At 42.2% G+C, this 27,452-nt stretch overlaps 1 protein-coding gene across 2 annotated transcripts in view; it reads left to right on the top strand.

Annotated features, from left to right (window-relative positions):
* Nucleotides 1–27,452, top strand: part of SHROOM3 (shroom family member 3) — a 297,161-nt gene that overhangs the window by 81,230 nt on the left and 188,479 nt on the right. For both annotated transcript variants that reach the window (XM_032457483.1, XM_032457490.1), the window contains one exon: nucleotides 21,922–22,076. In XM_032457483.1, coding sequence (XP_032313374.1) covers nucleotides 21,922–22,076 — 155 coding nt within the window. The remainder of the gene's footprint in view (nucleotides 1–21,921; nucleotides 22,077–27,452) is intronic.

Genomic DNA, 27,452 nt, shown 5'->3' with positions numbered 1-27,452 from the left:
AGATCTGTCTAGTCATGTTAATGCAGTGTTAAAATCTCCAACTATGATTGTATTCCCATCAATATCCCCCTTTATCTCTGTTAGTAATTCTTGTATGTACTTAGGTGCTCCTATATTGGGTGCATATATATTAACGAGTGTAATATCCTCATCTTGTATCACTCCTTTAATCATTATAAAATGTCCTTCTTTATCTTTCTTTATGGCCTTTGTTTTAAAGTCTATTTTGTCTGAAATCAGTACTGCAACACCTGCTTTTTTGGCTTTTCCATTTGCATGGAATATCCTTTTCCATCCTTTCACTCTCAATCTATATGTGTCCTTCTCCCTAAAGTGGGTCTCTTGTATGCAGCATATTGAAGGTTCTTGCTTTATTATCCAGTCTGCCACTCTATGTCTTTTGACTGGAGCATTTAGTCCATTAACATTTACAGTAATTAATGATAGATGTGTGTTTATTGCCATTTTGAACTTATCTTTGCAGTTGAATTGGCATATCCTCTTTGTTCCTTTCTTCTTCCTTTTGTGGTTTGGTAATTTTCCTTTGTATTTTCATGGATTTTATTTAATTTTTGTGACTCCTTTGTAAATTTTTGGCTTGTGGTTACCCTTTTTTGTAAATCTATTAACCCATTACTATAACTGTTTTTATTAAACTGATAGTAACATGATCTCAAACCCATCCTACTGTTAAAAAAAATTTAAAAAAGAAAGAAAAAAATATTCTATATTTCCCTGCCTCCCTCTCCCACTCTCAGTGATTTGTATGTCTTCTTTTATAATTTCATGTTTACTTTATTTGTAATTCATGAGTTATCACCTTTCCAGTTGTGAGTTTCTCATTTCTGTAGCATCCTGCTGCTTTTCTATTTAGAATAGCCCTTTCAATATTTCTTTTAGCATGGGTTTAGTGTTGCTAAACTCCTGCAGCTTTTTTTTTTTTTGTCTGTGAAACTCTTTATTTCTCCTTCTATCCTAAAGGATAGCCTTGCTGGATAAAGGATCCTAGGCTGCATCTTTTTTTTCATTCAGGGCTTTGAATATATCTTGCCACTCCCTTCTGGCCTGTAGTGTTTGTGTAGAGAAATCAGCTGAGAGCCTTATGGGGGTTCCCTTGTAACTTACTCTTTGCTTTTCTTTTGCTGCCTTTAGAATCCTTTCTTTATCCTTGACTCTGGCCATCTTGATTATGATATGTCTTGGTGTGGGTCTATTTGGGTTCTTCCTGTTTGGGACCCTCTGAGCTTCCTGTACTTGGATATCTGATTCCTTCTTTAAGTTTGGGAAGTTTTCAGTCATGATTTCTTCAAAAACCTTTTCAATCCCCTTTGATCTTTCTTCTCCTTCTGGGACCCCTATTATGCGAAGATTGGGACGCTTTATGTTATCCCATAGGTCCCTTATGCTATTTTCATTATTTTTTATTTGCTTATCTTGTAGTTCTTCTGAATGGGTGCTTTCTATTGCCCTGTCTTCTAGATCACTAATTCTTCCTCTGCATTATCTAGTCGGCTTTGCACAGCTATTAGATCATTCCTCATCTCTGTCAATGAGTTTACCCATTCTACTTGGCTCTTCTTTATAGCTTCAATTTCTTTTTTGACATATTTTATATCTCTAAACACTATCTCTTTTAATTCCTTCAGCAATTCGATCACTCCTTTTTTGAAATCTTGATCTAGTAGGCTATCGATGTCTATTTTGTTGATCTTTCTTTCAGGGGATTTCTCTTGTTCTTTTAATTGGGAAAGGTTTTTCTGCTTCTTCATCTTGCTCATACCTCTCTGGCACTGTGGTTTATGAAGTATCAGTTGTTTATTTTGGTCCTTAAGGATTTTATCTATCTAATACCTATTTAGGAATAAAACTTAGGAAAAAAAGAAAAAAAAATAAGAGAGAGAGAAAGAATTTTAAAAGAAGGGAGAAAGAGGGTTTGAAAACAGTGTATAATGAATATTAGAAGAGCGAGTTGAAGCAGAGTATTAATCGGGTTGAGACGTCCTTTTAAAACCTTTACAAAAAAAAAGGGGGGGAGATTAATAGATGTATTTGAAACCTGTGTCTAATCAATAACAGGACATCAAAACCCCAGAGAAATAGAAATGAATTAAGAAGTAAAAATTAAGAGAGTAATAGAAAATAGAACAGGTAAAAACAGATTTAAAAAAAAAAAAGGGGGGGGTGGGTTTGTCGGTGTTCTCCTGGAGTCTGTGTGCTTTTAATGTGAAGTCTTTCTGTCTTCGTCCTGTTTTGGAAGCTCAGCTTGCTGTTTTCAGAGGCTCTCCGTTGGCGCCCTCTTCTGTGCTGCTCCCAGCACCTGTCGGCAAGCCGATCGCGCCTCCTCCTAACACTGGGTCAGGTTCAGCTCTCCTCTGCTGTGGGTGGGCAGGTCGCTGCCCCTCCGGATGCCGCAGTCAGATGTTGCAAACTGGCCGGGTAGGAGGGCGGGTCGTGCCCCCTCCCAGCACTTTGGTCAGGGGCTGTGTTCCTGCCCGAAAGGCCGGGGGGGGGGGGGGGGGGGAGGCGCTCTCGCTCTACCTGCGCTGCCGGTAGCTCCGCTGCTCTGTGCGGCTGCGCGCCCCGCCAGGGTCGGCGCCCCTTCCTGGTCGGCGCTCCGCGGGTGGGCTGGGGGAAGACCGAGGGACAGCCTTGTCCCTGCTCCGAGCCAAAACCCAGCTCCTTGTTTGTCTTTGTGGAGCAAGTTCTCTGAGGGACCAGGATGGAAGGATCCTACCTGCCCCGGGCTGCAGGCCAGTCTCAGTCTGGCCTTTGAGGCTGCTAAGCCCTTCGGTGCGGACGCAGCTTTCACCCCCGCCCCTGCCTGGGTGCTCAGCGCGGAGGATATGGCGGCTGTGCATGAGCCCCGCCTCTCTTCCCCCGAAAACTTTCCGCGGGTTTTCAGAGATGGGGGTGTGCACCCTTCCCCCGAGAGCACATCAACCTTGCTGTTTTATGGAGGGCCCAGGTTGTTCTGCCCTGTGCACCCACAGCCACGGCGTGCAGCCCCTTGCGTTCCCCCGGGGCTGCCTCCGTGCAGCCACTTCCGTCCTCCGCCCGGCTTGTGCAGCCTGGCCCTGCCCGCGCCTGCCGGCCCGCGTCTCAGGCTGGGTGTCTGGGGGACGCTCTGTGCCCGTTTAACTTAGTTCTGTTAGTCAAGGGCTGCTCTGTAGATCCGAGCCTCGGAGGCTCCCCCTCCGTCCCGCTGGCCTCTCAGTTGGAGAGGGGAGACCCAGTGAGCGAGCGCCAGTCCTCCTTTGCCGCTCCCTCCCCGCGGGACCCATCCCGTGCTGCTTTGCCTTTTGTTCTTTCTTTTTTCCTTTTCTCCTACCAGATTTTTGGCATCTTTATCTTTTGAAGAGGGTGATGTTCTGTCGGAGTTCCACAGGTGCTCTGGTTGGCTGAGTGGGTCTGTAGATGTGGGTCTTGGTGTATTTGTGGGAGAGGGTGACCTGCGAGCGTCCTTCGACTCCGCCATCTTCTCCATCTCTCTGTAGTCTTTAGGTCAGCTCTCATCTCAGCAAATGAGTTTACTAATTCTACTTGGTTCTTCTTTATAGCTTCTATTTCATTTTTGACATATTTTGTATCTCTAAACACTATTTCTTTTAGTTCCTTCAATACTTTTATCACTCCTTTTTTGAAATCTTGATCTAGTAGGCCATCAGTGTCTATTTCCTTGATCGTGCTTTCTGGGGATTTCTCTTAATCTTTTAATTGGGAGTGGTTCCTCTGCTTCTTCATATCGCTCATATCTCTCTGGCACTGTGGCTTAAGGAGTATCAGTTTTCTAGTTCTCCTGGAGACAGTGTGCTCCTAATGATTTTATTGAGAGGTCTTTGTGTCTTTGCTCTTTTTCGCAAACTCAGCTTGCCATTTCCAGAGGCCCTTGGTTGGCGCCCTCATCTGTGCTGCTCCCAGTGGCTGCTGGCTAGCAGATCGCGCCCCCTCCCAACACTGGGTCAGGTGCTGAGGTCTTACCTGGTGGGTGGGCGGGTCACTCCCCCTCCCGATGCCACAGTCAGATACTGGGCTCAGGCGAGGCAGGTGGGTGGATCGTGCCCCCTCCCAGCATGGTGGTCAGGTGCTGCGTTCCTGCCAGGAAAGCGGGTTGCTGCCCCTCCTCACCTGCCAGGAAAGCAGTTGCTGCCTGCTGCTCTGTGCAGCTACCCACTCCGCCTCCGGTCAGTGCTCTGAAGGCGGGATCAGGGAAGACCGCAAAACGGCCCAGTCCCGCTCTGTGTCAAATCAACTCCTTGTTTGTCTTGGCAGCGCGAGTTCTCTGAGGTGCCAGGGCAGAAAGATCCTATCTGCCTCGGGCTGTAAACAAGTGTCAGTCCTGCCTAGGAGGTTGCAGAGCCCCCGGGTGCGGATTCAGGGCTTGGCCCCGCCACAGCCCCCGCCCCCACCCAGGTGCTGCACACAGGAGGAGATGGCAGCTGTGGCTGCGCCCCGCCTCTCTTCTCGGGAGAAGCACCAGTAATGACGGCGCAGGTCTGAGGAGACAAGGGCTACAGCGCTCCTCCACCCAGGGCACACCAGCCATCTTGCTTTGCTTTTGTTCTTTCTTTTTTCCTTTTCTCCTACCAGATTTTTGGCGTCTTTATCTTTTGAAGAGGGCTATGTTCTCTCAGAGTTCCGCAGGTGCTCTGGTTGGCTGAGTGGGTCTGTAGATGTGGGTCTTGGTGTATTTGTGGGAGAGGGTGACCTGCGAGCGTTCTTCTACTCCGCCATCTTCTCCGTCTCTCTGTCCCAGAGGGGAAGATTTTAAAGAGAAGGTAGTTTAATATTATGTTAAGACAATATACAGGCTCTGGAAACCAGATTCAAATCCTGACTCCAACATTAATTAACTGTTAATGGAAACAAGTGGGGTTTTTTTGTTTGTTAGTTCTTTTTTTTTAACCTCATTATGTCTCAATGTCCTTATTGGTCAAAGTTGAATAATAATAATAAACACATCATAGTGTGATGTGAAGATTAAATGACTTAATAGATATAAAGCACTTAATCCAGTGCCTAGCTCATGGAAAATCCTAAAAATATTGGCAATTATCATGATTTTGTTGCTCGAACAGCAGGGAAAGTATAGGTGATCAGCTCCCAAAACAGCCCATGGCACACAGCAGCTGCTTAACAGATATGGACTGACTCACTGAATGAATCAGCTGAATAAAAAATAAACGGATGAGTTTACTAAGCAAACAGTGAGAAGTGGGAAGAAGGGCATCCTGGGAACCGGGCAAAGGTGTGGTGGTTTGGAACACCACGAGTCTGATTGCTTTGGATATGCGTGACAGTCTTGTATGAGTTTGATTCCTGTGAGGTTTTCCCCCTTGAACTCACCTCTGGCTGCAACGACCAAATCAGGGTCCTGGCCTCCAAAGTTGAACTGTCACCTTCCCCTTTCCGAAGGTTCTTCTTTTCAAAGTCAATAAAAAAAAACATTCAAGGAAGGCAGCCTAGAATGAGGTAGAGAGACTAGGGGTGCCAGATTTAGCAAATAAAAATACATTGAGTTAAATGTGAATTTCAGATGAACAACAAGTACTATCTAGACACTAAGGCAGTTTTGTAGCTCGTGCAAAGCACACAGAGCCCATGACCCATCAGCATGCTTCTGCAAGGAAAATCATGGCCCTCAACATGACGCATACTCCATTGTCCCTGTTTTAATATCCTCCTTAGGAACCATGGAGAAGATTTCCTCTCTGGCCTAAGTTTTATATAATTTAAGACCCAACAGCAAATGGCCTAAGAGGTTTCAAGGTCCAGGTCAACACCCCTTCCCCACAAAGGACCATCCTCATCCTGCCTGGCCTCAGTGGTTTCTCTCTGGTCTGAACACACACTGAATTTCCTGTTTCTAATTCATGTTTGCCACTTGGGTATGCCACCTTGCTATGCTAGTTGTCTTCCTTTTCTATAGGCTTTCATTTCAACTAGATTACAAGGGAGTGAAAATCAAATGTTTTTGTATCTTCTGAGCCCAGGACAGAGGAGGTTCTCTGTCTGTCTGTCTGTCTGTCTCTCTCTCTATATACATATAAACCAGTACATATAGAAAGAAATTAATATTTCCATTGGGTGTTGCTAGCCATTGTAGGGGAGGGTTATTGCCTAGTGGACTTTGGAGTTAAACTGAGTCTGAATTCCCCACAGTGAATATTGGACTTCGGGCAAGTGAGTTCACACTCCTCCTTTGTAAAATGGGTACAATGCTAACTGATCTCTCAAGATTATTATTTGTATGAAGTTGATTAACTGAAAACTAATTAGCACTTGGGGAACATGTCCAACTGGAAGTTCTAGTTATACTGATGGCAATTAATAAGACTTAGGGGACTGCTCCACAGTATCCTGACCACCATGTAATTAATTCCTACACTTCAACTGTAGGAAGTAGAAACCAGAATGGAGTAGACACTTTAAGTCGGCTATTTTATTAAGCTGATTGAATGTTTGTAGAAAACCAACCTATAACAGAAACCAGCCTCTCCCTGCTGGCTCATGGTCATTTAATGAATAACCCACCACTATGAAATAAGGAGGGAGAGGCTGGCCGGGAGGCAGGGTGCAAACAGTTCCGTATATGTCGCTGGGTTGTCACTGTTCCCCTACATTCATCTCCCTCCTCACTGCACCATTTTTGAGTGATTGATGTTAGTTTGAGCAAGGATTCCAGACAGGGAAAAGCAAATACGTAAGTCAGAGGTCAGGGGAGAAGAACAGGCCAGCGGGGGAGGAAGACAGACCGAGCTGATAATTGAAAGATCGTGAACGTGGGGGTGGGTTACAGCAGCATAGCAACAGGGGGAGCTGGACACCCCGGGCTCTCTCAGGCATCTGCCCAAAGCCCAGGGTTACAATTCATCTTAAAAGGTCTACAGAACATGGACTTCTAACTATTTGGGCCACCCAGCGTGGACTTTTGGAAATGGCACTGTTGAGTAAAGCCATTAACAAATTACCTTTCTTGCATTTCCTTCACTGGCGGGAACTTCTGTTTATGCCTCCTTAGCAGCAGCTGGAAGGAGTGAATTTGCTGACAAGCGTCTGTGTGCAGTGGGCCACTTGATGGAATTTTTATCATGCAAAAGTGATCCCAGATGATTAATTGAGAGATTGCCAGGAATCCCTGGAATCTAATTAACAAGCAATTGAGCACACGGAAATTTCATCTTAAGGGAGAGTCAAGGTGAAGAATTTATAAAAATAAGCCATATTGAGTTATCTACTATTGTAAATATTTAAATTTTGTAATGGCATCCATTCCCAACTTGCTCTCAACTAAATAGGGAGCTGGAATCTGTGATGTAGTGGGCCAAGGATGGCTTTGGAGGCTAGATTTTTTATTAGACATCAAACTCCACTGTTTACTAGAGATTGGTTAGTCCCTCAGTGCCTCTGTTATCTCATCTGTAAAATGTATATGTAATCATTCTCATCCCATAGGTTATGAAGATTAAACCAAATAATGAGCAACTAGACCCCGGCCTTTAGGAGAACCTCAAAGTTTAAATATCCTTTTTCTTTTCTCAGTGTAGGTGGTGAGAAGTGGTCAGAGTGTGAACGCATTCTTGGGGTGGCAGTTTAGGCTTTGCTGATAGATTCAGTGTGTAATGTATGAGAGACGTCTTAAGGTTTTTGGTCTGAGAAGTTGGAAGATAGTGATGCTATTTGCCATAAAAAAGCAAGTTCGGGGGAACACCAGGAGTTTAATTTTAGCCTTGTAAAGTTTAAGATGCTAGATAAACATCCAACAGCAGGCAATTAAATATATGAGTCTGGAACCTGAGATTCAGGGTATAGAGAGAAAGGAAAGGAAGGTGTAGGATTAGAAGGTTTGCTTTTTTTTAAAGATGGGAGTAATAATAGAATGGTTTTCAGTAATGAGAATAATCCAAAAGAGTGGGAAAATGTGATAAAGCCTGAGAGGGGAAAATCCCTGGAATAGAGAGAGCATAGGAGTAGTGTAGTGAAGGATGGGATCTTGTACATAAATGGGACCATCACTATAGCTTGTCTGTCCCTAATAACAGAAAAGATGATAAAGTGCATGTATGTATGCATGTATTTAATTAATCTATTTTTAAAGGAAGTACTGGGCATTGAACCCAGGACCTCGAATAAAGTATATATAAATAGAGAGGCCCATATGGTGGTTTGAGTTTAGGGAGTTGCCTTCTGGTTGCATTTCTTTTCTTGGTGACACAAGAAGCAAAGTCAGCGTGAAGATAATGGTGAAGGATTGAAGTTGACAAAGCTATGAAATTGACCAGGGAAGTGGAAGAAAGAATGACTTTGGGATTGCCAAATGGATGGATTTAGAATTGCCAAGTAGCATTAAGGGCTGACTTAAGGTTAAATGTCATGGATTTAAACTGAGACCAGCTACTTTCATCTGTGCAGATAAGAGTGCAGAGTAGGTGGACGAGAGCTTGATTCATCCAAGCCTGGGGTTTTTGCCGACTGAGTATACAGAATAAAGTGAAGAGCAAAAGAGCTGAGGGTTTATGCAAATAACTGATTATGACGGTAGTCCCTGGACATGGAAGAAGGATAAAAAAGGAAGGTGAGCATGTCTTTGAAATGTGTAAGAAGCACTGAAGGAGCCAGAGGACCAATAAATGGAATAAAAATTTGTTGGAGTCAGAGTATTAGAACAAATAAACTGAAAAGAGAGGAGGGGGAAATGCAAATTCAAACCACAAGGAGATATCAGTTCATATCCACCAGGATGTCTGTAATAACAGAGACAGATAATAAGTGTTGAGGAGGATGTAGAGAAATTCGAACAGCTGCTGAGATTATAGAAGGGTACAGTGACTTTGGAAAACAGTCTGGCAATTTCTCAAAATTTTCAACACGGAGTTACCATATGACCCAGCAATTCCACTTCTAGGCATAGATCCAAGAGAAGTGAAAGCATACATCACATAAAAAGTCTCACACAAATGTTTATTGCAGCATTATTCCTAATAGCACCAAAGTGGAAATAACCCAAATGTCCATCAACTGATGAAGATAAATAAAATAGAGTAGTATTTGGCAATAAAAAGGAATGAAGTTCTGATACTTCATCTTGCTACAATTTGAATAAACCTTGAAAACATACTAAGGGAAAGACACTAGGCACAAAAGACCAGGTGTTGTGTGCTATAAAATATTCAAAATAGATGAATACATAGAGACATCAAGTAGATTGGTGGTTGCCTAGACTGGGAGCAATGGGTGAACTGGGAAGGGTGGTGAAGGCTAATAGGTATGGTGTTTTTTGAGGGGAGATGACTAAAATATTCTATAGTTGATTGTGGTAATGGTGGCACAATTCTGTGAATACACTACAACCATTGAATTGATCACTTTAAAAGGCTGAATTTTATGGTATATGAATTACATGTCAATAAAGCTGTTACCAAAAAAAAAAAAAAAAAAAGATACGAGGTGGTGGTGAGAGAGTGGGATGCTTGAAATTGGGATTATGGAGGGTGTGCATGTAGGTAATGACACAGCTAGGGTCTGACTTTGGAAATGAGGAGCCACAAGGGCATGGAGGAGGGAGTGAAGGAGGATGGAGGGTCATCTGAGGTTATCATTACTCCTGCCGGTACGAGTAATGCTGGTGCCGGCAGGAGTAATGTTGGTGAGAGGCTGGCAGTTAGCCAGTGGGTGAGACTCTTCAGGGAATGAGGAGGAGTGACCTGAGGGTTTGCAGATGACTGCAACAAGGAAGCATCAGAGCAGGTGGGAGTCTGGTAGCAGGCAGTTCAAAGCTGAGGTTGGCTAGGGGAGTCAGTTAGAAAGACCGTATGGAATTTGAGTACTTGTGAAGGACAAAATATCCTTAATTATTAAGGGTCTGCTGTACTTTTCCTTCATTCATGCAACACATATTTATTCTTTTTCTGGCAACATTGTCTGTTCACTTGGCCATCTCTGCGGGTGCAGCCAGGCAGTGGAGAGCTGACTCGGGAGGAGTCCCTGGCACTGTATGAGGGTCTCCTCTCAGTGAGTTTCCCCAGAATCTGTTGCCCACTAGTGGAGGGGAGGGCCATAGCGACCAGTATGCTGTGTTCCTTGTTCACTGTCATCACATTGGCCTTTCTGTTGTTTAGTTACATGAGCACAGGAAATGGCTTTAGTTTTTTGATGAGGTAAGGTGCTACCTGTTTTATAGTTGGGTGGGAGAATGTTGATGGGTTTTGTCTTTGGACAGATCTGGGTTTGGACTTTGGCTCTGCTATTTATTACTTTGTGACCTTGGGCAGCTTATTTAATCTTCTGGGTCTTAGTTTTGTTGTCAACAAAATACCTACCTCATTAGTGTTGGTGAGAATTAGACGATATTATACATGTCACGCCCCTAACAGAGAGTAGGCGGACCAGCGATGTTCTTTTCCCTCTTTCTGTTTTTCCTTCTTTTGCCTTTATGCTAATATTGCTTCTAATGTTTTATTTCCAGCTTCTAGCAGTTTTAATGTCTGACTTCTGATCAGAAGCTTCTGACTAGGGATGGTTGAAATTATCAAGCTGTCTTCTGGATTGGTGTAGAATCATTCTAATAGTTTACTTTAATGTACCAGGTTATGTGTCTCAAAGTGCTTTACAAAATTTTTCTAATCTTACCCTTTAAAAGAACCTGTGAGGTATAGAAAAGAGGTATTAGTATTCTTAATTTTTGTAAGAGAGTATAAGGTACTGAGAGAAACTAACAATTACTGGGTATTTACCAAATGGCATCTTTCTAAACACTTTACATGCATTAACTTAATCCTCAAAACCATCCTATGAAAGGTATTATTAACCTTATCTCACAGAGTGGGAGACAAGCATAGAGAGGTCAAATAGCTGGTTGAAGGTCACATAGCTTCTAAGCTTGGGGGCAGGATTTGAACCCGAGCAGTCTGCTTCCAGAGCTTAACCATGATATGGCTGCGGCGGAAGGTAAGTCAATAAATCATTGTTCAGAACTCCTGAGTGAAGAAATCTTTTTACCGGTTCTTGCTCAGGTATCTTTCTGGCCTCGGAATGTTATGCAGCTTGAAAATGTTGGTAGTTCACAATGGTAGCCTAATTGAATGCTATTGTTATCTCCTACAGGAGGTCAGCCTGTGTGAGTTTTATTACCTGGTGTCCTTCTAGCTCAGCCACCCCTAAGGATTCCTTCACAGAGACAAATAGTCAGTCCCTCTAAGATCACAGCAATGAGAATAGCCACCCTGTCACACTACAGTTCTGCTGGTTGCAAGTCAAAGCTTTCTTAATATCATAAATCAAAAAACCTAGGGGAAACTTTAGAAAACTTTGGAGAACAAATAGTTCATGAGGTTAAAATAAATTATTCCATAATGTTTCTCTGGCTCAAGTGGACTTTTCCTTGGGAAGCAAAAGAATATCTGGCCTAAGATTGAACCATTAGGCACCCATGAAACTCGTCCTAGAACAGCAGAACTAGGGCATATTTACTAAGTGCTAGAGATATGATAGCTAAGGCTTTTTTTTTTTTTTTTTGGAATGGATGATCAAACATTCAAAACATCTAGAGATTTGTCATTTTTCTTCTTGCTGCCACTGATTTTAGTTTGTTGTTTCTTTAATTGAAGTATAGTTGATTTACAATGTTTTTAATTTTTAATCACTGAAATTTCTCACAGATGAAGAGTAGGGAAAATAGGAGAAGATGAAACTAAAGCCTGATCATGTTAGTGTGTCAGAAACTGTGATACCCATTTGAAAAAGGAAGAGTCGGAAATTGCTAAAATGAGATAAAGCATGTACATGCCTATGTGTACAAATTTATTGTCCTATGACTCCTAGTCCTAGTTTATTGGTAACAGGAAGTGAACTTACTCCATATACTTATGAAATACATGAAATCTACATGTGATTTGTAGATTTTATTTATTTTCCCAAGATCCAAGCTCTCCATTGATGTGGTTAATGAAAAGAAGTTCTCTTTCTCTCATTTGTAAAATGGTTTAGATACACATTCTGTACATGTATATTTTAATAGATGTTCTATACATATATATATATGTTACACATAATATGTTATATTTCCATGAATAAATATAACAGAACCAGTCTAATGAATGAAAACACTATGACTTGAATGTAAACAAATGGGGCCATTGAAAGAGTCTGTCTTAGGAACTTGGAATAACCATGCCAACTAAGATGACTAAAATTATTTAAGGAATGGAGTAAAATATAAATAAATGCCTTAAAGTCTAAATAAAGGGGTTGCCAAAGTCTTTGATTTGAATGGCGCAGAAACAGGGGATTGAAGCCTAGCTGGGGTCTAGTAGCCTCGACCTCTTGTTCCCTGAACGGGCCTGGCCCCTCCCCTCTTTGAAGTTCAGTGTAGTTCACTGGGGTGCAGCACATCATGACCGAAGGGGCTCCGGGGCTCCATGGAGAGGGAGAACAATCCCAGCGCACTGTCTGAGAAGGCAAGGATTCACACAGTGGGCACACACGAGCACACGGACACACACTCCAGGAACTGGGGAGTTTTGCCCTTGTTACAGCCTAGGGGTCCCAGGGCACCTCCATGCGTTCAGAGGACTCTGGGAAACTGATCTGGGGCTAGAACTACCTCATAAATCTCTTTCTAAGATGGAAGAGCTACCCTACGGAGTTCAAACACCAGAAGCTCAAAGGACTCAACTTGGAGTGCAGTGGTCCCTTGTCTGTCAGTCGTGTTTGCTGTGCTTGCTCCTGCTTCAGTGTCCTGAAATGGGGGGTGAGGGGGGCAAAGGAAGGATGGGGAAAAGCAGGAGGTTCTCTGTGATGAAACTCGTTCTACTGCCTGCAGTAAGGAGTGGAGGACTGAGTGTGTATAACCTCTTTACCTGCTTCCCCCCGTAAACGATGATGATGGTGGTGGTGGTGGTGATGATGACAAATGCTAACATTTATTGATCCCTTACTTTGTGTCAGGTACTGTGCTAAGCTTTTCATTCATTATCATAATTTACTTTCATTCTCTCAATAATCCCCAGGGGTAGGTGCTATTATCATCACCTTCCCTATTTTTCTGGAAAGTAAACTGTGGTTCAGAGGAAAGGAATAACTTTGCCTAACATCACACAGCTAGTTAGTGGTTATGGTAGGTAGGCTAACACCCTCTTCCTCAAAGTTGTCTACATCTTAATCCTTGAAACCAGGAAATATGTTACATGGCAAAGGGGAATTAAGATTGCAGATGGAATTAAGGTTACTAATCAGTTGACTTTGGGGAGATTCTCCTAGATTGTCTGGGTGGGCCCAGTGTAATCACAAGGGTCCTCATAAATGAAAGGAGTCAGGAGAATCAATGTCAGATTGGAGCAGCATGGGAAAGACTCAACTGGCCAATGCTGGATTTGAAGATGAAGGAAAGGGGCCATGAGCCATGGGCAGCCTCCAGAAGCTAGAAAAGGGAAGAAATGGATTCTTCCCTAGAGTCGCCTGAAAGAACACAGCTGTGATAACACCTTGGTGTTAGCCCAGTGAGAGCATTTTAGACTTCTGACCTCTACAACTGCAAGATAATAATTTGTTGAGTGACTGAAGGTGGCTTCAGTGAAGCTTGACTTTTATCCTACCTTTGAGATCAGTTCCTTTTATCCATTGAGCAGTAAATCAAAAACTGTGATCACATCTAGGTTTGCAGGGGCTTGCAGCTCATTTGGATGGTCCATAAGGTGCCACTGTGTAACTTCCTGCCTGGAGACCACTCTCTGAAATAAAAACTTCCATCCAAAGGAGAGAATGTCTCCTATTTCACTTTAAATCAAGTTAACTCCTGTTCTTTGACTTTAAGTAAATAACCTCTCTCCTTCTAGCAAATTTCTTCCCCTTGGTCTCTGCAGTGGCTAACACATTTATTCTTGTGGTGGAAACAGTCAGAAACACATTAAACTTATTCCATAAAACCACAGAGCCTCATAATTCAGGAAACACTTTTATGCTATGTGCAAGGAAACATCAATGTGTCAGCTGCTATCATCCTCACACTAACTCTGTGTGGCTACTCTTCTTGTTCCTGTATTTAGGTGAAAGAGATGGATACTCAGAGATGACGTGTATTTTGCCTGAGATCACCCAGTATTGGAAGTGAGACTCTACCTACATTGGGTTGACCCTAGAGCTCCCAGTTTTTATACACCACACTGCTTCCACCTCTGTTCTTGGGCTTTTCATCCAGGTTATGAACCTTGGAAAAGAAATAATATATCTTCTATTTAGAAAATAATAAAAGAAAGTGATTATATAATTTTAAATAGTAACTGTTGTGTATGTATTCCAATTTAGACTAAAACTATGGAATTTTCCTTGTTGGTCATCTTAAGCGAGAAAAGATGACCCACAGGACATGTTATACTGGAGAGACTCATCCAGGCCCTACAGATAGAAAGGGCCAGAGTCCAGATTAGGGCACAGGATTCCTGACTCTTCATCCAGTGTTCTTTCTTCTACTACAATGCACACATCGTCTTATGACCTGAAAAAGGAGTTTTTCACAGTATGAACCTAGCAATTTGGAGTTAGGTGAGAAGCAGTTGATGAGAAAGGGAGGTGTCATATCTGTACTCTCATGTCACTCAACGCAAATCATGGGGGTATTTCTCTGTTTTGTTTCAATTCCAGTAGTTAGTTCTGGGGTCCAAGAAATGCTTATTCATTTCATAGAAACTGAGAGCCACATATAGTTCCTGGGACGAACTTTTACTAATTTTACTTTATTTCATTGTCCCTACTTTATGTATAATTAAAAAATTTCTTTATTTGGTTTTTTAAATTGAAGTATAGTTTACAATGTTGTGTTAGTTTCTGGTGCATAGCATAGTGATTCATTTATACGTACACATATATATTCCTTTTCATATTCTTTTTCATTATAGGCTATTATAAGGTATTGAATATCATCCCCTGTGCTATACAGTAGGTCCTGTTGTTTATCTATCTTATATACAGTAGTTAGTATCTACAAATCCCAAACTCCCAATTTATCACTCTCCACCCCTTCTTCCCCTCTGGTAAACATAAGTTTGTTTTCTATGTCTGTGAGTCTATTTCTGTTTTGTAAATAAGTTCATTTGTGTTATTTATTTTTTTTAGATTCCACATGTAAGTAATATCATATGATATTTCTCTTTCTCTGACTTACTGCTGTTAGTATGACAATCCCTGGGTCCATCCATGTAGCTGCAAATGGCATTATTTTATTCTTTTTATGGCTCAGTAGTATTCCATTGTATATATATACCACATCTTCTTTACCCATTCAACTGTTGATGGACATTTAGGTTGCTATACACAGTTTAAAACCAAGAATGCCCACTAGGCTGTAGTGACAATTCCAAGTGAATAAAAAGCAGCACTCCAACAGCTTTGGTCGAAAGATTCTTAATGTATTTCTTTATCTATTTATTTTTTAAATCTTTCTGTATTTTCTTATTCCTTCAATATAATTTTTACACTCATAAAGAGTATATTTCTCCTCAAATCACCAACTGCACAAAACAGCAAATAAATTGTATGTGTTGTTGGATTGACTGTGAGCCCTTGAATTACCCTTTCCTCCCCATACTCCTCCCTTGGCATCAGCCAGGAATGAACATAGTCAGGAAATGAAAAGAGATCACTCAAGAATTCAGACATAGAATGTAGGTGAAATTCAATTGTGGTAGATGTCTATAGGATGAGTTTGTTTTTAATTAAAACTTCAGACAGAGTTGTGAATGGAAACCATTACATGTCCAGTTTTACTTGGCCAGGCCATCTCCCTGCCCCAGTGGCCCTGCAATGCCAAGTCTTTTTCATGTGTAAGCTGTGAATTCCATTGAACCTGTGAGCCCATAAAATAGCTCCAGAGTTCTTAGGGCCCCTGAAAGAGAAGGTTCAGAACACAGGAGTGTCAGATGTCAGGTTCTTGAGCACTTGAAGGATCAGGCAGACAAATGAAGAAGTGTTCGTTTGGGAGCAAAGGCCTGGGGAATTCTCAAGGCAGCAGACTGGAGAGCATGGACTTTGAATTCCAGCCCTAGCTGCATTGTTTTACTGACTCTGCAACCTTGAGCAGGTCATGTGACCTTTATGAACCATTATGGTTCACATTTACAGAAAAAGGAGATTATAATATCTTACAGAGTCTGTGACTTCTCAGATGATGCAGTAGAGTTACTGAAACACACAGGGAACTCAGCAAGTGACAGCAATGATGATAAGGATTCGTTCGCTCATACAATAAATATTGAGCAGCTCTGGGGGCCCCATGCTGTCCTGGGCACTGAGGACACAACAGTGAACAAAACAGATCCAAGTCCCTGCCCCCACGGGACTGACATTCTAGTAGGGACATAGGTAATAAACTATAAGACACGTAAGTAAAAATATAGTGAGTTAGATGACAACTGAAATGCTAAAGAAAAAAATTTAAGATGAGAGCAAAGAGAAGAGGTTGAAATTCTAGACAGGTGGTCAGGAAAGGACTCCTGGAGAAGCCGGATTTGTGTAAAGACCTGGAGGAGGTGAGGGAGAAGGGCAAATGATTACCTGAGGGAAAGGCATTCCAGACTCAGGGAACAGCAGGTAATGGGGCCTGCCTGAGGCGAGAGCGCACCTGGCATCCTCCACCTGCAGCCGGAGGCCAGGGGCCGGGGGCAGGGGTGGGTGCAGCGCTGGGGCTGAGTAAGCAAGGAGGAGAGTAGAAGCCAATGGAAAGGTGAGGAGGCCCAATCCAGCCGGGTCCTTGGTGCATAGAGAGGACTTTGGTTTCTGCTCTGAGTGTGGGGAGGAGGGACATGTGGAGGAGCGGAGTTGTAACAGGATCCCTAGGTTGCTGCCAATGACGTGCTTCTGATTGAGGTGATGCTGAGGGAAGGCTGTTATGATGAAGTAAGACAGAGAACAGGGCTGGAGAGGCAGAGTTGAGGCATTGGGGTTTGAAGGATACAAAGCCTAGAGAAGCAGAACACAGGACTCATCGCAAAATGGCAGCTTCACACTCCCTCATGTTGATTGGGCTGCAAGGGTTAAGCGAGAGGGCAGGAGACGGGCCTGACTTCTTGCCCCTCCACACACCACATCCAGCTTCTGACATGGGCATCCAACCCTCCCCTTTACCTATATTTTATCAATATTTTGAATATATTTCTATCAGAACATGTATCACCCAGTACTGTATTTCTTTAGAGTCAGCTTCCCTAGATTTGCTCAATAAATGTTTTTTGATCATTTATTATGTGTAGGTACACCATTAGGTGTTAAATGAATTGCAATGTAAAAGACTATAAACGATGCAAAAACCAACCCTTCACATGGTCATCAGAGCAAAATCACTTTAATCCTGTAGATGTGGATACATTTAAGATTTGAGAAGGGGAATCAGGGAAGGGTATAGCTCAAGCAGTAGAGCACATGCTTAGCATGCACGAGGTCCTGGGTTCAATCCCCAGCACCTCCTCTAAAAATAAATAAAACCTAATTACCTCCCTCCACCAAAAAAAAAAAAGGGAAGGGAGGGAGTATAATCACCTGCTCCCTAGTTTGTTAGCTTAGAGATTTCCCACCCAACTGTACACGGTACATTATCTGAAGTCATTTAACCTGCTGACAATCACGTTCTTGAAATATGCAGGTGAAATTGGACAAACAATGCCAGTGACCTCTTTAGCTACTCAAGTATTGGTCCAAAGGTTTAAAATAATAAACGTCAGTTTTCACTGAGTCCTGTTGACCGACAGTATCAGCAGAGTGTGGGGTTAGAAGAAGTGTAATCCTCTTGATGAATAGTTCAAGAGAATTACTGTTAAACCTTTGGTAAACATACTTTTTTTTTTAAAGTCATAATAACAATTTTAGAGAAACAGTGCAAATAATCGTTGTAAACTTAAGATTTATGCATCTAGTTAGCCTCAGTAGATTGAAATCAATTATGTTGTTACTAGTGCATCAGACAAATCATCTCAATATCTCAATTCATCATTTGTGATAATAAATGCAAACAGCAATATAGATTAAGGTAATTCACTGCCTTGTTTTAGCTAATAGCTTCAACTTTCTTGGTGACCAAGGTTACTACCTGAGTGACCCACTGACACTGATGCTACCAAATAGGAAGGTGACCAAAGGGCCAGCAGCAGCAGAGGAGGAGGGGAATGTGGGGGTCCCAAGTAATCCACAAGCTGATACAGCAGCCCATAATCTGGTTGGCTGAAAGGACTTAGATGAGGGGTCTACACTTCGTGCCCAGTGGCTCAATTCAAGCCTCACTTGGGTTTACTGGGACTCGACCTTTGTGAGTAGAACCCCTGGATGAATCCTAGCACCAAGTGGTCTCCCAGGACTCCTTTGATTCATTAGAAATTGCCTGACCTCCCAGGGAGAGTTTTATATGTGGATGAATTTAAGCACCCTAAGAACAGAAAGTACTCAGGCTTGTTTTGATCACTGTAGGCTCTCTGGACTGCTTCTGTGAATGGGCAAGTTTTTTAGTACAAAGATAGGAAATATATTAAAAATATTCTAGAATGTAAACTCCAAAAAGGAGAGCATAGAGTTTGTTTTCTTCCTTGGCATTTCCCCAGGCCTAGAACAGTGCCTGACACATGGTAGATGCTCAGAAGATATTTTGGACAAGAGAGTTTCTGACCTCGAGGGATTTAAAACCAAGATGAGGGGATAGGGCATGGTCAGGAATACCCATGACAAAGGTAGTGCTGTGGCTTGTCTCCAGACAGGCAGAAATCATTTAGAGGGGAAAGAGAGAGATTCTATCTGGGCTGATAGAAGTTTCATGATGGAGGAGAGGTATTTGGAGGAAAAAGGAGGAAGTGGAAAACAGAAACTGAAAATATAGGATAAGGGCTTATGCAAAAGACGAGTGTTAGAGGGAAGGTTGAAAAGTCATCTCTGGTAAGCATTAAAACCCTAAGAAGAGCATGAATCAATATGAGAGAGTTTGGAAATATTTGAGAATCAAAACAGAGCAGGTGCCCAACTAATGGTTGATAAATAAAAACTATTTCACAAAATCAGCCCAGCCCCCACTTTTTTTCTGTTTTATAAATAATTACATTAATAATTACATTAATGAATAATTAATTAATTAATTCTTTAAAGTAAGAATTTTAAGCCTAAAAGTTCTGTTCAAAGTGAAGAGATTATGAGAGACTCTGTAAATACAAGGAAAGGTTTATAGAAATAGTTTATCAGAACAATGAAGCTCTTTATAACATGCTTCCTCCTAATGTTTGCTTTCACATTAAATCAGTCACGAGAAGAACATGATATAAACTATACAAATGAGCTTTTCTTGACTTCCCTTTTTTATAAAAGAAACTGGTAATTTCCTAGGTCTCATTTTATTCTGTGTTTGGGAAAAAGTGAATTTACAGAAGGCTGGTAGGGAAGTTGAGGTGGATGAAAAGGGTATAAAGGCAGGAGAAAATGACCAACAATAGGGAATGGCTCAATGAATGAATGAAACACCATGTTTTATTCATACCAAGATGTTATAGTAGAGTTAGGTATGAGTGAAAGTAACTTCATGATATATGATTTTTCAAAACAATAGCTACCACTTTTGAAATCTTGCCTTAAGTCAGGAACCCTGTTTACCAATTCATGTGGCTTATCTCATTAATTCTCACTGCAGCACTGTGAGGCAGGTGCCATTATTAGCCCTGTTTCATGGAGGAGAAATCTGAAGCCTAGAGAGAGTAAGTGACTTCCTCTTACTTAGTTTATCTGTTTGACTCCTCAAACTCTTGGTCACCTCACTTTAATGCCTCTTTGTTACATGCCAAAAGATGGTTGAGGAGGTGTATATAGTGTGATCTCATTTTTGTAAAAAGAAAACATATATACAGGTCTTCCTTGACTTAACGATGGGGTTACATCCCAATAAACCCATTGGAAGTTGACAATATCATAAGTTGAAAATGCATTTAGTACATCTAACCAGCCGAACATCATTGCTTAGCCTAGCCTACCTTAAACGTGCTCAGAACACTGACCTTAGCCTACAGTTGGACAGAATCGTCTAACACAAAGCCTATTTTATAATAGCGTTGAATATCTCATGTAACTTACTGAATACTGTACTGAAAGTGAAAACAGGATGGTTGTGTGGGTCCAGAATGGTTATAAAGTTATCAGTCATTAATTCTGGTGATCATGTGGCTGACCGGGAGCTACCCACTGCTGCCACTGCCCAGCATCATGACAGAGTATCGTTCTGCATATCACTTGCCCGGGAAAAGATCCAAATTCAAAATTCAAAGTACAGTTTCTACTGAATGAGTATCACTTTCACAGCACTGTAAAGTTGAAAAATTGTTAAGTTGAACCCTGGTAGATCAGGGACCATCTGTGTATCAATTTCATAATCTAAACTGTAAACAATGGTTACTTTAGAGAGTAACATGGAGGGAGCAGGGGTAAGACTCACTTTTCCCTTTCCCTTTATACACTTTCTTTATTTTTTTCATCCTTTATAATTAATGGATTTTAGCATATACTATTTCAATAATTAAAAATAAAATTAAAAGCTGGTAAGGACAAAATTTATAAATTTATTATAGGAATTTGGTTCATTTTATATATATTTAGATCTATTGAAGGTTATTGGACATGTGTATAATTCTGGAGAGTAATTATTGAAAAAAGAGAAGATATGGGTTAGGCTCTGTTTACTTGTTTTTTGTTTTTGTTTTATTTTTTTCCCTTTTTATTCCCCTTCATCATCATTGTCATGCCGCAGGCATCCACTGGCATACAGCACTGGATAGAGCATTATTTTGCTCTGTTGGTTTCCAAAGCATTTCATCAACTTCTCACATAATATATCAGTTACTTGTTTATCACGTTTAGTGTTTGTTTCCTGCCTCCCCACTCAGCACCAGAAGAGCAAGGATTTCTGTCTGTTTTGTTGACTGTTACAGCCTTAGCACCTAGAACAATTTCCAGCATAAAACAAGTGTTGAGTCAGTTTATTGAATGAATTACAATTTTTAATAGACTTTATTTTTTAAAGCAGCTTTAAGTTCTCAGCAAAACTGAGCAGAAAGTGGAGAGTTTCCATATATCCCCTGCTCCTCACTCCCTTGCAAAGCCTCTCTAATTGTCAACATCCCCACCCGAGTGGTACCTTTGTTACAACTGATGAACCTACACCGACACATCATCACCCAAAGTTCATAGTTGACCTTAGGGTTTACTCTTGGTGTTGGACACTCCATGGAATAATGTCATGTATCCAACCTTGTAGTATCATACAGAGCAGTTTCACTGTCCTAAACAGCCTCTCTGCTGTGCCTATTCATCCCTCCTGCCTAACCCTGGCAACCACTGACCTTTCTGTTGTTTCCATAATTTTGTCTCTTCCAGAATACCACAGAGTTAGATTCATATAGTATGTAACCTTTCCAGATTGGCCTCTTTCACTTCATAACACACATTTAATTTAAAGGTCTTCCATGCCTTTTCATGGCTTGTTAGTTCATTTCCTTTTAGTGCTGAATAATATTCCATTGTCTGGATGTACCACAGTTTATTTACCCAATGAGTTATAATTTTAGACCAAAAACAAGGAGGTAAGAAGAACGCAACTTCTAAAAGAATAAAATTGTTGCTTTGAAGGACTTTGGGAGTTGACGATTAAAGGGGTGGTGGTGGTGAGCACGCAGGGGATCCTGAGTGGCTTTCCGATGGAAACCGAGTTCCTTCATCCCTTGGGCTAGTGTTTCCGAGCGCCCTCTGTGGGCAGGCTAGGGGCTGGATGCCCGAGGCTACGGAAACAGGAGGCGGCCCCTGCCTTCTGGGAGTTTATCGTGGGAGTGGGGTGTGGCCGCAGCCTGTTGGGCCGGCTCCGCGGGATCCCAGGCAGGGCTCCGGGGACTCACCCTGTGGCTGTCTCGTCTTTCTGAGCAGATCGAAGAAGGGGGCAAAGCGGACCTGGTGAGCTCCAAACTTCGGGCCGGGGATGAGGTGGTGCACATCAACGAGGTGGCGCTGAGCAGCTCCAGAAGGGAGGCCGTTTCCCTGGTGAAAGGATCCTACAAGACCCTGAGGCTGGTGGTGCGCAGGTAGGCGGGGCGTGCGCCCAGGTTCCTCCCCATCCGCTCCTGGAAAGAGCGTGTTCTTTAAACCTCGCCGTGGTGATCCTTCTGCTGCCCCCTATCCCTCAATTTTCCTTTTTTCCTTGCCCTTCTTGTGCCATGTGAAGACATTTCAGACATGACTGTCTGGTGAAACACTGGCTTCCCCAGCAGGTATTGGGCTGACGGGATTCCCCTCTCACTGTACTTCCTACATTTCCGGGACTGATGTAAAGTGGCCCTGATCCCGATGAGGTCAGAGCTCCGTGAAGTGTCCTCTCCTTGTGGGACTGGAAAAAGCGATGGGCTTGGAGGTTAGATGGCATTCCACTAGCCTCACCTCCCCCAGGGGGATCATCAGAACAAGTGAATTCCTTCTTTGTTTTGTTTTGTTTTGTTTTGTTTTGTCTTTCTTGTTGTGATAGTGGTGGTTCCTCTGCGGGGAAAGGTTTGGATTGTGATGCGTTTTAATGCCTTAAAGTAAGAAGTTGCCTAGTCCTGGGAAAACAGCTCATGGCGAAGGGAATTTCTTATGAAAGGAGGGAGGGAATTAAATTTTTTTTTTAAAATCACACAAACCAAGCATTGCTGGAGATGTTTTATGTGTGTTAGTTCATAAGCACTAACAAGAATCTGGTGAGACAGCTATCTCTAACTCCATTTTATAGGCGAGAGGTTAAGTGAGTTGCTGAAGGTAGCAGGGCTGGTAAGTGGAAGAGCCAGAAAAGAGTTCATCTAGATGCCCCTGGTTCCTTCACCAGCCACTGGAGTGTTACTGTGTTGACCTACTAAGTGTTGGGCCTACACATTTTGCTTATTGGGATAGTTCTTCATTAATCAGGTTTGGGCTGCCTCCCATGGCAACTACATGTTATCATATTTGAGAATGTTCTAGTTGGCTGAAACTTTAAGAGTCTTTAATCAAGCCACTCCATTTGCAAGATGTGAAAAACAAGCTAGTCTTCTCATCATGCCTCAGACAGTCTCTTAGGGGACCATTCACTTCTGCATTCATTCATTCCTCAAAGTCTACTGAGTGAGCCCTTGCTCAGGGGAACTACCCCTCCTCCCAAGCATAAAAACAGCCATGGGTGTGGTCCCACCATGTCCCCAGGCTCTAGTGACTCTCCTCAGTGTGCTGGACTGTGTCTGGTTTCCCTTCAGGGCCATCTAACCAGACCTTGCTTCTCTGGTGGCCAGTGAAGCAGAGTGGCTCAAAGCATAGGCACCAGAGTCAGATCAGACCTGGGTTCAAATTCTAGGGCTGCCATCTTCCAGCTGTGTGATCTTGGGCAAGTTACTTAGCCTTGTTGTACTCAGTTTACATATTTTAAAATGGGGATTAGAATACCCACTTTACAAGGTGAATAGAATGGTTAAGTGAAATATTCTAGTGGTAACTCGTGGTAACCACAGATGCTGCTGCTATTATTTATGTTATTATTGGCCAACTCTAGACATAAGCCCATTCTTTGTGAGTCAAGATTTGAGTAAAGCAAGAAGTCATCCCAAGCATGGTGGCCAGTTGCTCACACAGATGGGTAGGAAGGCTGAGAACCATTCGACCTGTTCCATGTGTCCAGAAAAGTGCTGAGAGTTGTGGACTCACTTTGATATTGAAACTCAAAGCCCAGTCTGAGAACACTGGCATTTATCTGTTGAGGACTGACAGCAGAATCTACGCTCCCGATGTGTTTTGCTGGGACTCTGGTGATCGATTAACCTCTGGAGAGGGCTGTCCTGTTTCCTGCCATGAAAAGTAGTCATGCTGGGTTCTGGTTATGCCTTCTAGTTGATAGTGACATGAGAGTTGAATTACTTCTTCTAGCAGAACAGGAAACAGACAGTCCTGGGGTTGAAAACTGGCCTTGTCACTTGCAAATTATGTGACTTTGGGCCCCTTTAAGCCTCAATTTTTCTCATTTATAAAATAATAATAGGAAATAATAATTCCTGCCTCAAAAGGGCAGTATGAGGATTTAATGTGTAAAGTATAAGTACATAGGAAATGTGCAATATTTGAGCATAATTATCCTGGATTGGGTTAGAAAGGCATGTGACAAATGGAATATTGCCATATTGCCAAACATGCTGGATGTCTGGTTATTGAGAAGTGTCCCCCAACTTTATTCCGTTGGTGAATTTACCACTATTAAAGGGCTAGTCCCCAGACTTACAGGTGCAGAACTGATCATAACAGTGCCCAGGATCTCATGGAATTTAGGAATGTTAATTCACATTATCTAAACTCACAGGAAATTGAAGGCTATACACCACAATGTCAAAGCATTAACTCATTTTGGAAAAGACAGCTCTAAGTGAAACAAGTATCCCACGTGGACGAAAACTCAGTATACTATGTTATCCCCACAGGAAAATGAAATAGGAAGTCTGACCATAATTAGGTCAGGAGGCTGCATGGTGCTCTCAGACTCAGGGTGAGGAGTGGTTTGAGGCTCCAGAGTGTGCAGGCATCCGCGCGGATGGCCAGATGGCCCATCTTTCCATTAGAGACGTGTCTGCCAAGCGGGCCAGACACTGGCACTGCTGAATCGGGGCCCTTTCCCCTCTGGACGGCAGGGAATCCTTCTGCCAAAGCGCTCCTCTCCAATCTCATTTCTTCTCTGCGTCCACACCAAATCCCTTTGTGATTGACACATTCTTTCTTTAGAGATGCTAATGTGATCGATAAGGTTACTGAAGAGTCCTTGCTGTCTATGCGGCTGCTGTGGGAAACATTTTGTCTCTAAGATGCCTTTTGAATATGTCTTATCTCATCGATTATGTGTTGATTTTTATAGTTGAACTCCCCGAGTTTGAGGACAAGGAGGCAGTCTTTACTTCTCACACATACTTAGCAATGAGGATTCATGAACATGCCTTGGTGGACATGGATTGACATTCCTCCCTTACCTTTCACAGAACTGGGTAGAAGCCCTTTTACTCTGGATTGATCTGACTTTGTATTTAATAGAGCTGTCTGTCACTTTCCGGAGAAGTCTTACCTTTATACCTTGGCACTTGTCATGTCCAGAGATTTCATCTCCTTCCATTTGATTCTGACAGGGTGACTTGTGATAGTTCATTTACTAGCTTTCCTTTTTTTCCCCTAAATTATCTCTGTCTTTTAAAAAAGATGGAGGTGGATTCCAGGAAACGTAATTGGGGGGATCTGTTCCCTGGAGAAATCATTTGTGTAGTAAATATGTGTATACCAGGAACTCCATCTGTACCTGCCTCTTTTTCTCTTAAAGCTGGTTTTGGGTGGGTGAGGGTGACACCTCATGTCGGCAGCTTCCACATCCAACATAAATATGCCAAGAATGCGGAGCAGAGTGGAGGTGTTTACATAAGTTTTGAGGGTATCTTACCCAGTGACCAAAAACAATCAAAAGTAAAAACACCTTCTTAAAAGGCTACAGTGACAAGAGAAATGCAAAGTCTCAAGTGAGTTGTGGGTCAGTGACCTTAGAAGGTCTGCTGACCCACAAAGAAGGCAAAGTTTAGTCCTCTGGGGGGAGGGAGTGAGGGGTGATTTGGGTGCTGCAAGAACAGAGAATGTGTCTGCTGCCGAGTGCACAGGGAGGGAAGGTCTGCAGCTAGTGGGGGATAAACGGGGAGGAAATGATAAAATAAGAAGGAAGCCAAAGAAAAGACCTTCAAAAAGAAAAACAAACATCTTCCAGTTGGAGGAGAAACCTTTGTGAATGCAAAGGTATAAAGTATGTATATTAGGAAAGCAGACATGTACACAAATAAGAGTCAATACTCTGAAATACTCTGAACCCTCTCTAAAATCAGCAGAGACTTTATTTAGATAGGTGTAAAATGCGCGTCCTAGAACCAGTAACCTTTAGAATGGAAACTAAAGACAAAGGAAAAGGTCTTCAGATTTAATTTAAATCCCTGATGGTTATGTAAGGTGCTTTTAGTCCAAAGAGTACGCACTGCTGTTCAGAGATAACCTACAATTTAAATTTTAAAAATCAGAGGCTACATTTCTCCTTCAGAACAGGTTGTTGAGATTAATTGCTGTGTATGCGTCTAACCTCACGTTTTTGCCAGGAGTTGGGACTCAGATTCCTGTCCTGAATCAGATCCTCAGAAAGGCACTGTAACCAATGGATCTGTAATCCCCATAAGGATGCCTGCAACCCCCATTTTTCCTGGCAAATCCAACCTCTCAGCCTACTGCATCAAGGTGCTGTTTTTGTCAAATACTATCCTACTCCTAAGTTTGGTATCAATGGTTGGCTTGACAAAGAAAAGTTTTGGGGTATATTTCATGGTAATTATTATTATTTTTTTTTTTTGTTTTTTTGCAAGGCTCATGGAAGCCATTTGAAAGTCTGATTCATTCTTCCAAGGAGAAAGGATGCATGAGATGGTGAGGCAGGTTTGACCTGCCTGGAAAGCAAGTGATTTGATCTATTTGATTCTTGCCTCAAAGGATTGTTGTGAGGATTAAATGAGAAAGATGTACGTTCAATATGTAAAGTGTGGTAATTAAAGCATGAACTGTCCTGAAAATAAATTGCATATTTGTGAGTAAATTACTTCTTGAAAGAAGCCCATCTTAATCTCTAGAACATAGCATACAATAGGAGGTCCTGGTGAATGGGAAGGCTGGATAGGGAAATGGTCTTTCTGGGTACAGGAGGCACCATGTCTGATTCAGAACACTAAACAGAGGGTGGGAAAACCCCTTTTTAAAATGAAATCTTACTCTTGAACCTTTCCACCATCCCTGCAAATTTAATATAGCTTCTCTCCTTCCCATTCAATTTGTCTATGAGTTGATGTGTTGTAAGGGAACTTTTATTTTTTATTTGATTGAATGAATATGTGTGTGTGTGTGAAAAGGAAAAGGAGAAGTAAAAGTAGATCACATTTTATTGGGAAAAGTGAGATTGATGAGAGAGGAGGGTTAAATTAATTAAAAAACAAAACAAAACAAAAAAATGCAACACTGAATAAGCATTTGCCTAAAATATGTGTATTCCCAGGCTCTTTGACTTGCCTTGTGTTGGAACTCAGATTCCTGTCCTGAATTGAATAATCAGAATTAGTGGGGGCCAGAGTGAGAATCTAAGTCTTGTCACTTTCAGCCCATGGCTCTGCCTGGAGGTAGAAATGAGGGACCAGCATCCAGAGATGTGTAGTGGCTCCCCCAAGGCCACGTGCTAATGGAGCCAACGTGAGAAAGGAGGTCTCTGAGAAGTAGGTCTTGGAGCCTCTTGACATTTCAAGCAGTGAGCTAGTGCTTTCCATCCGGCTGCCTCCTTCATTTAGAAGGAGAAATGGACATATTCTCACTAAACAGAAATATTTGTGATTCTTAAAAAACAGAAAAAAAAAAAAAAA

Source organism: Camelus ferus, chromosome 2 (genome assembly GCF_009834535.1).
Source record: "Camelus ferus isolate YT-003-E chromosome 2, BCGSAC_Cfer_1.0, whole genome shotgun sequence".
NCBI classification, from domain to species: Eukaryota; Metazoa; Chordata; class Mammalia; order Artiodactyla; family Camelidae; genus Camelus; species Camelus ferus.
This window is presented reverse-complemented; position numbering and strand designations above follow the sequence as displayed.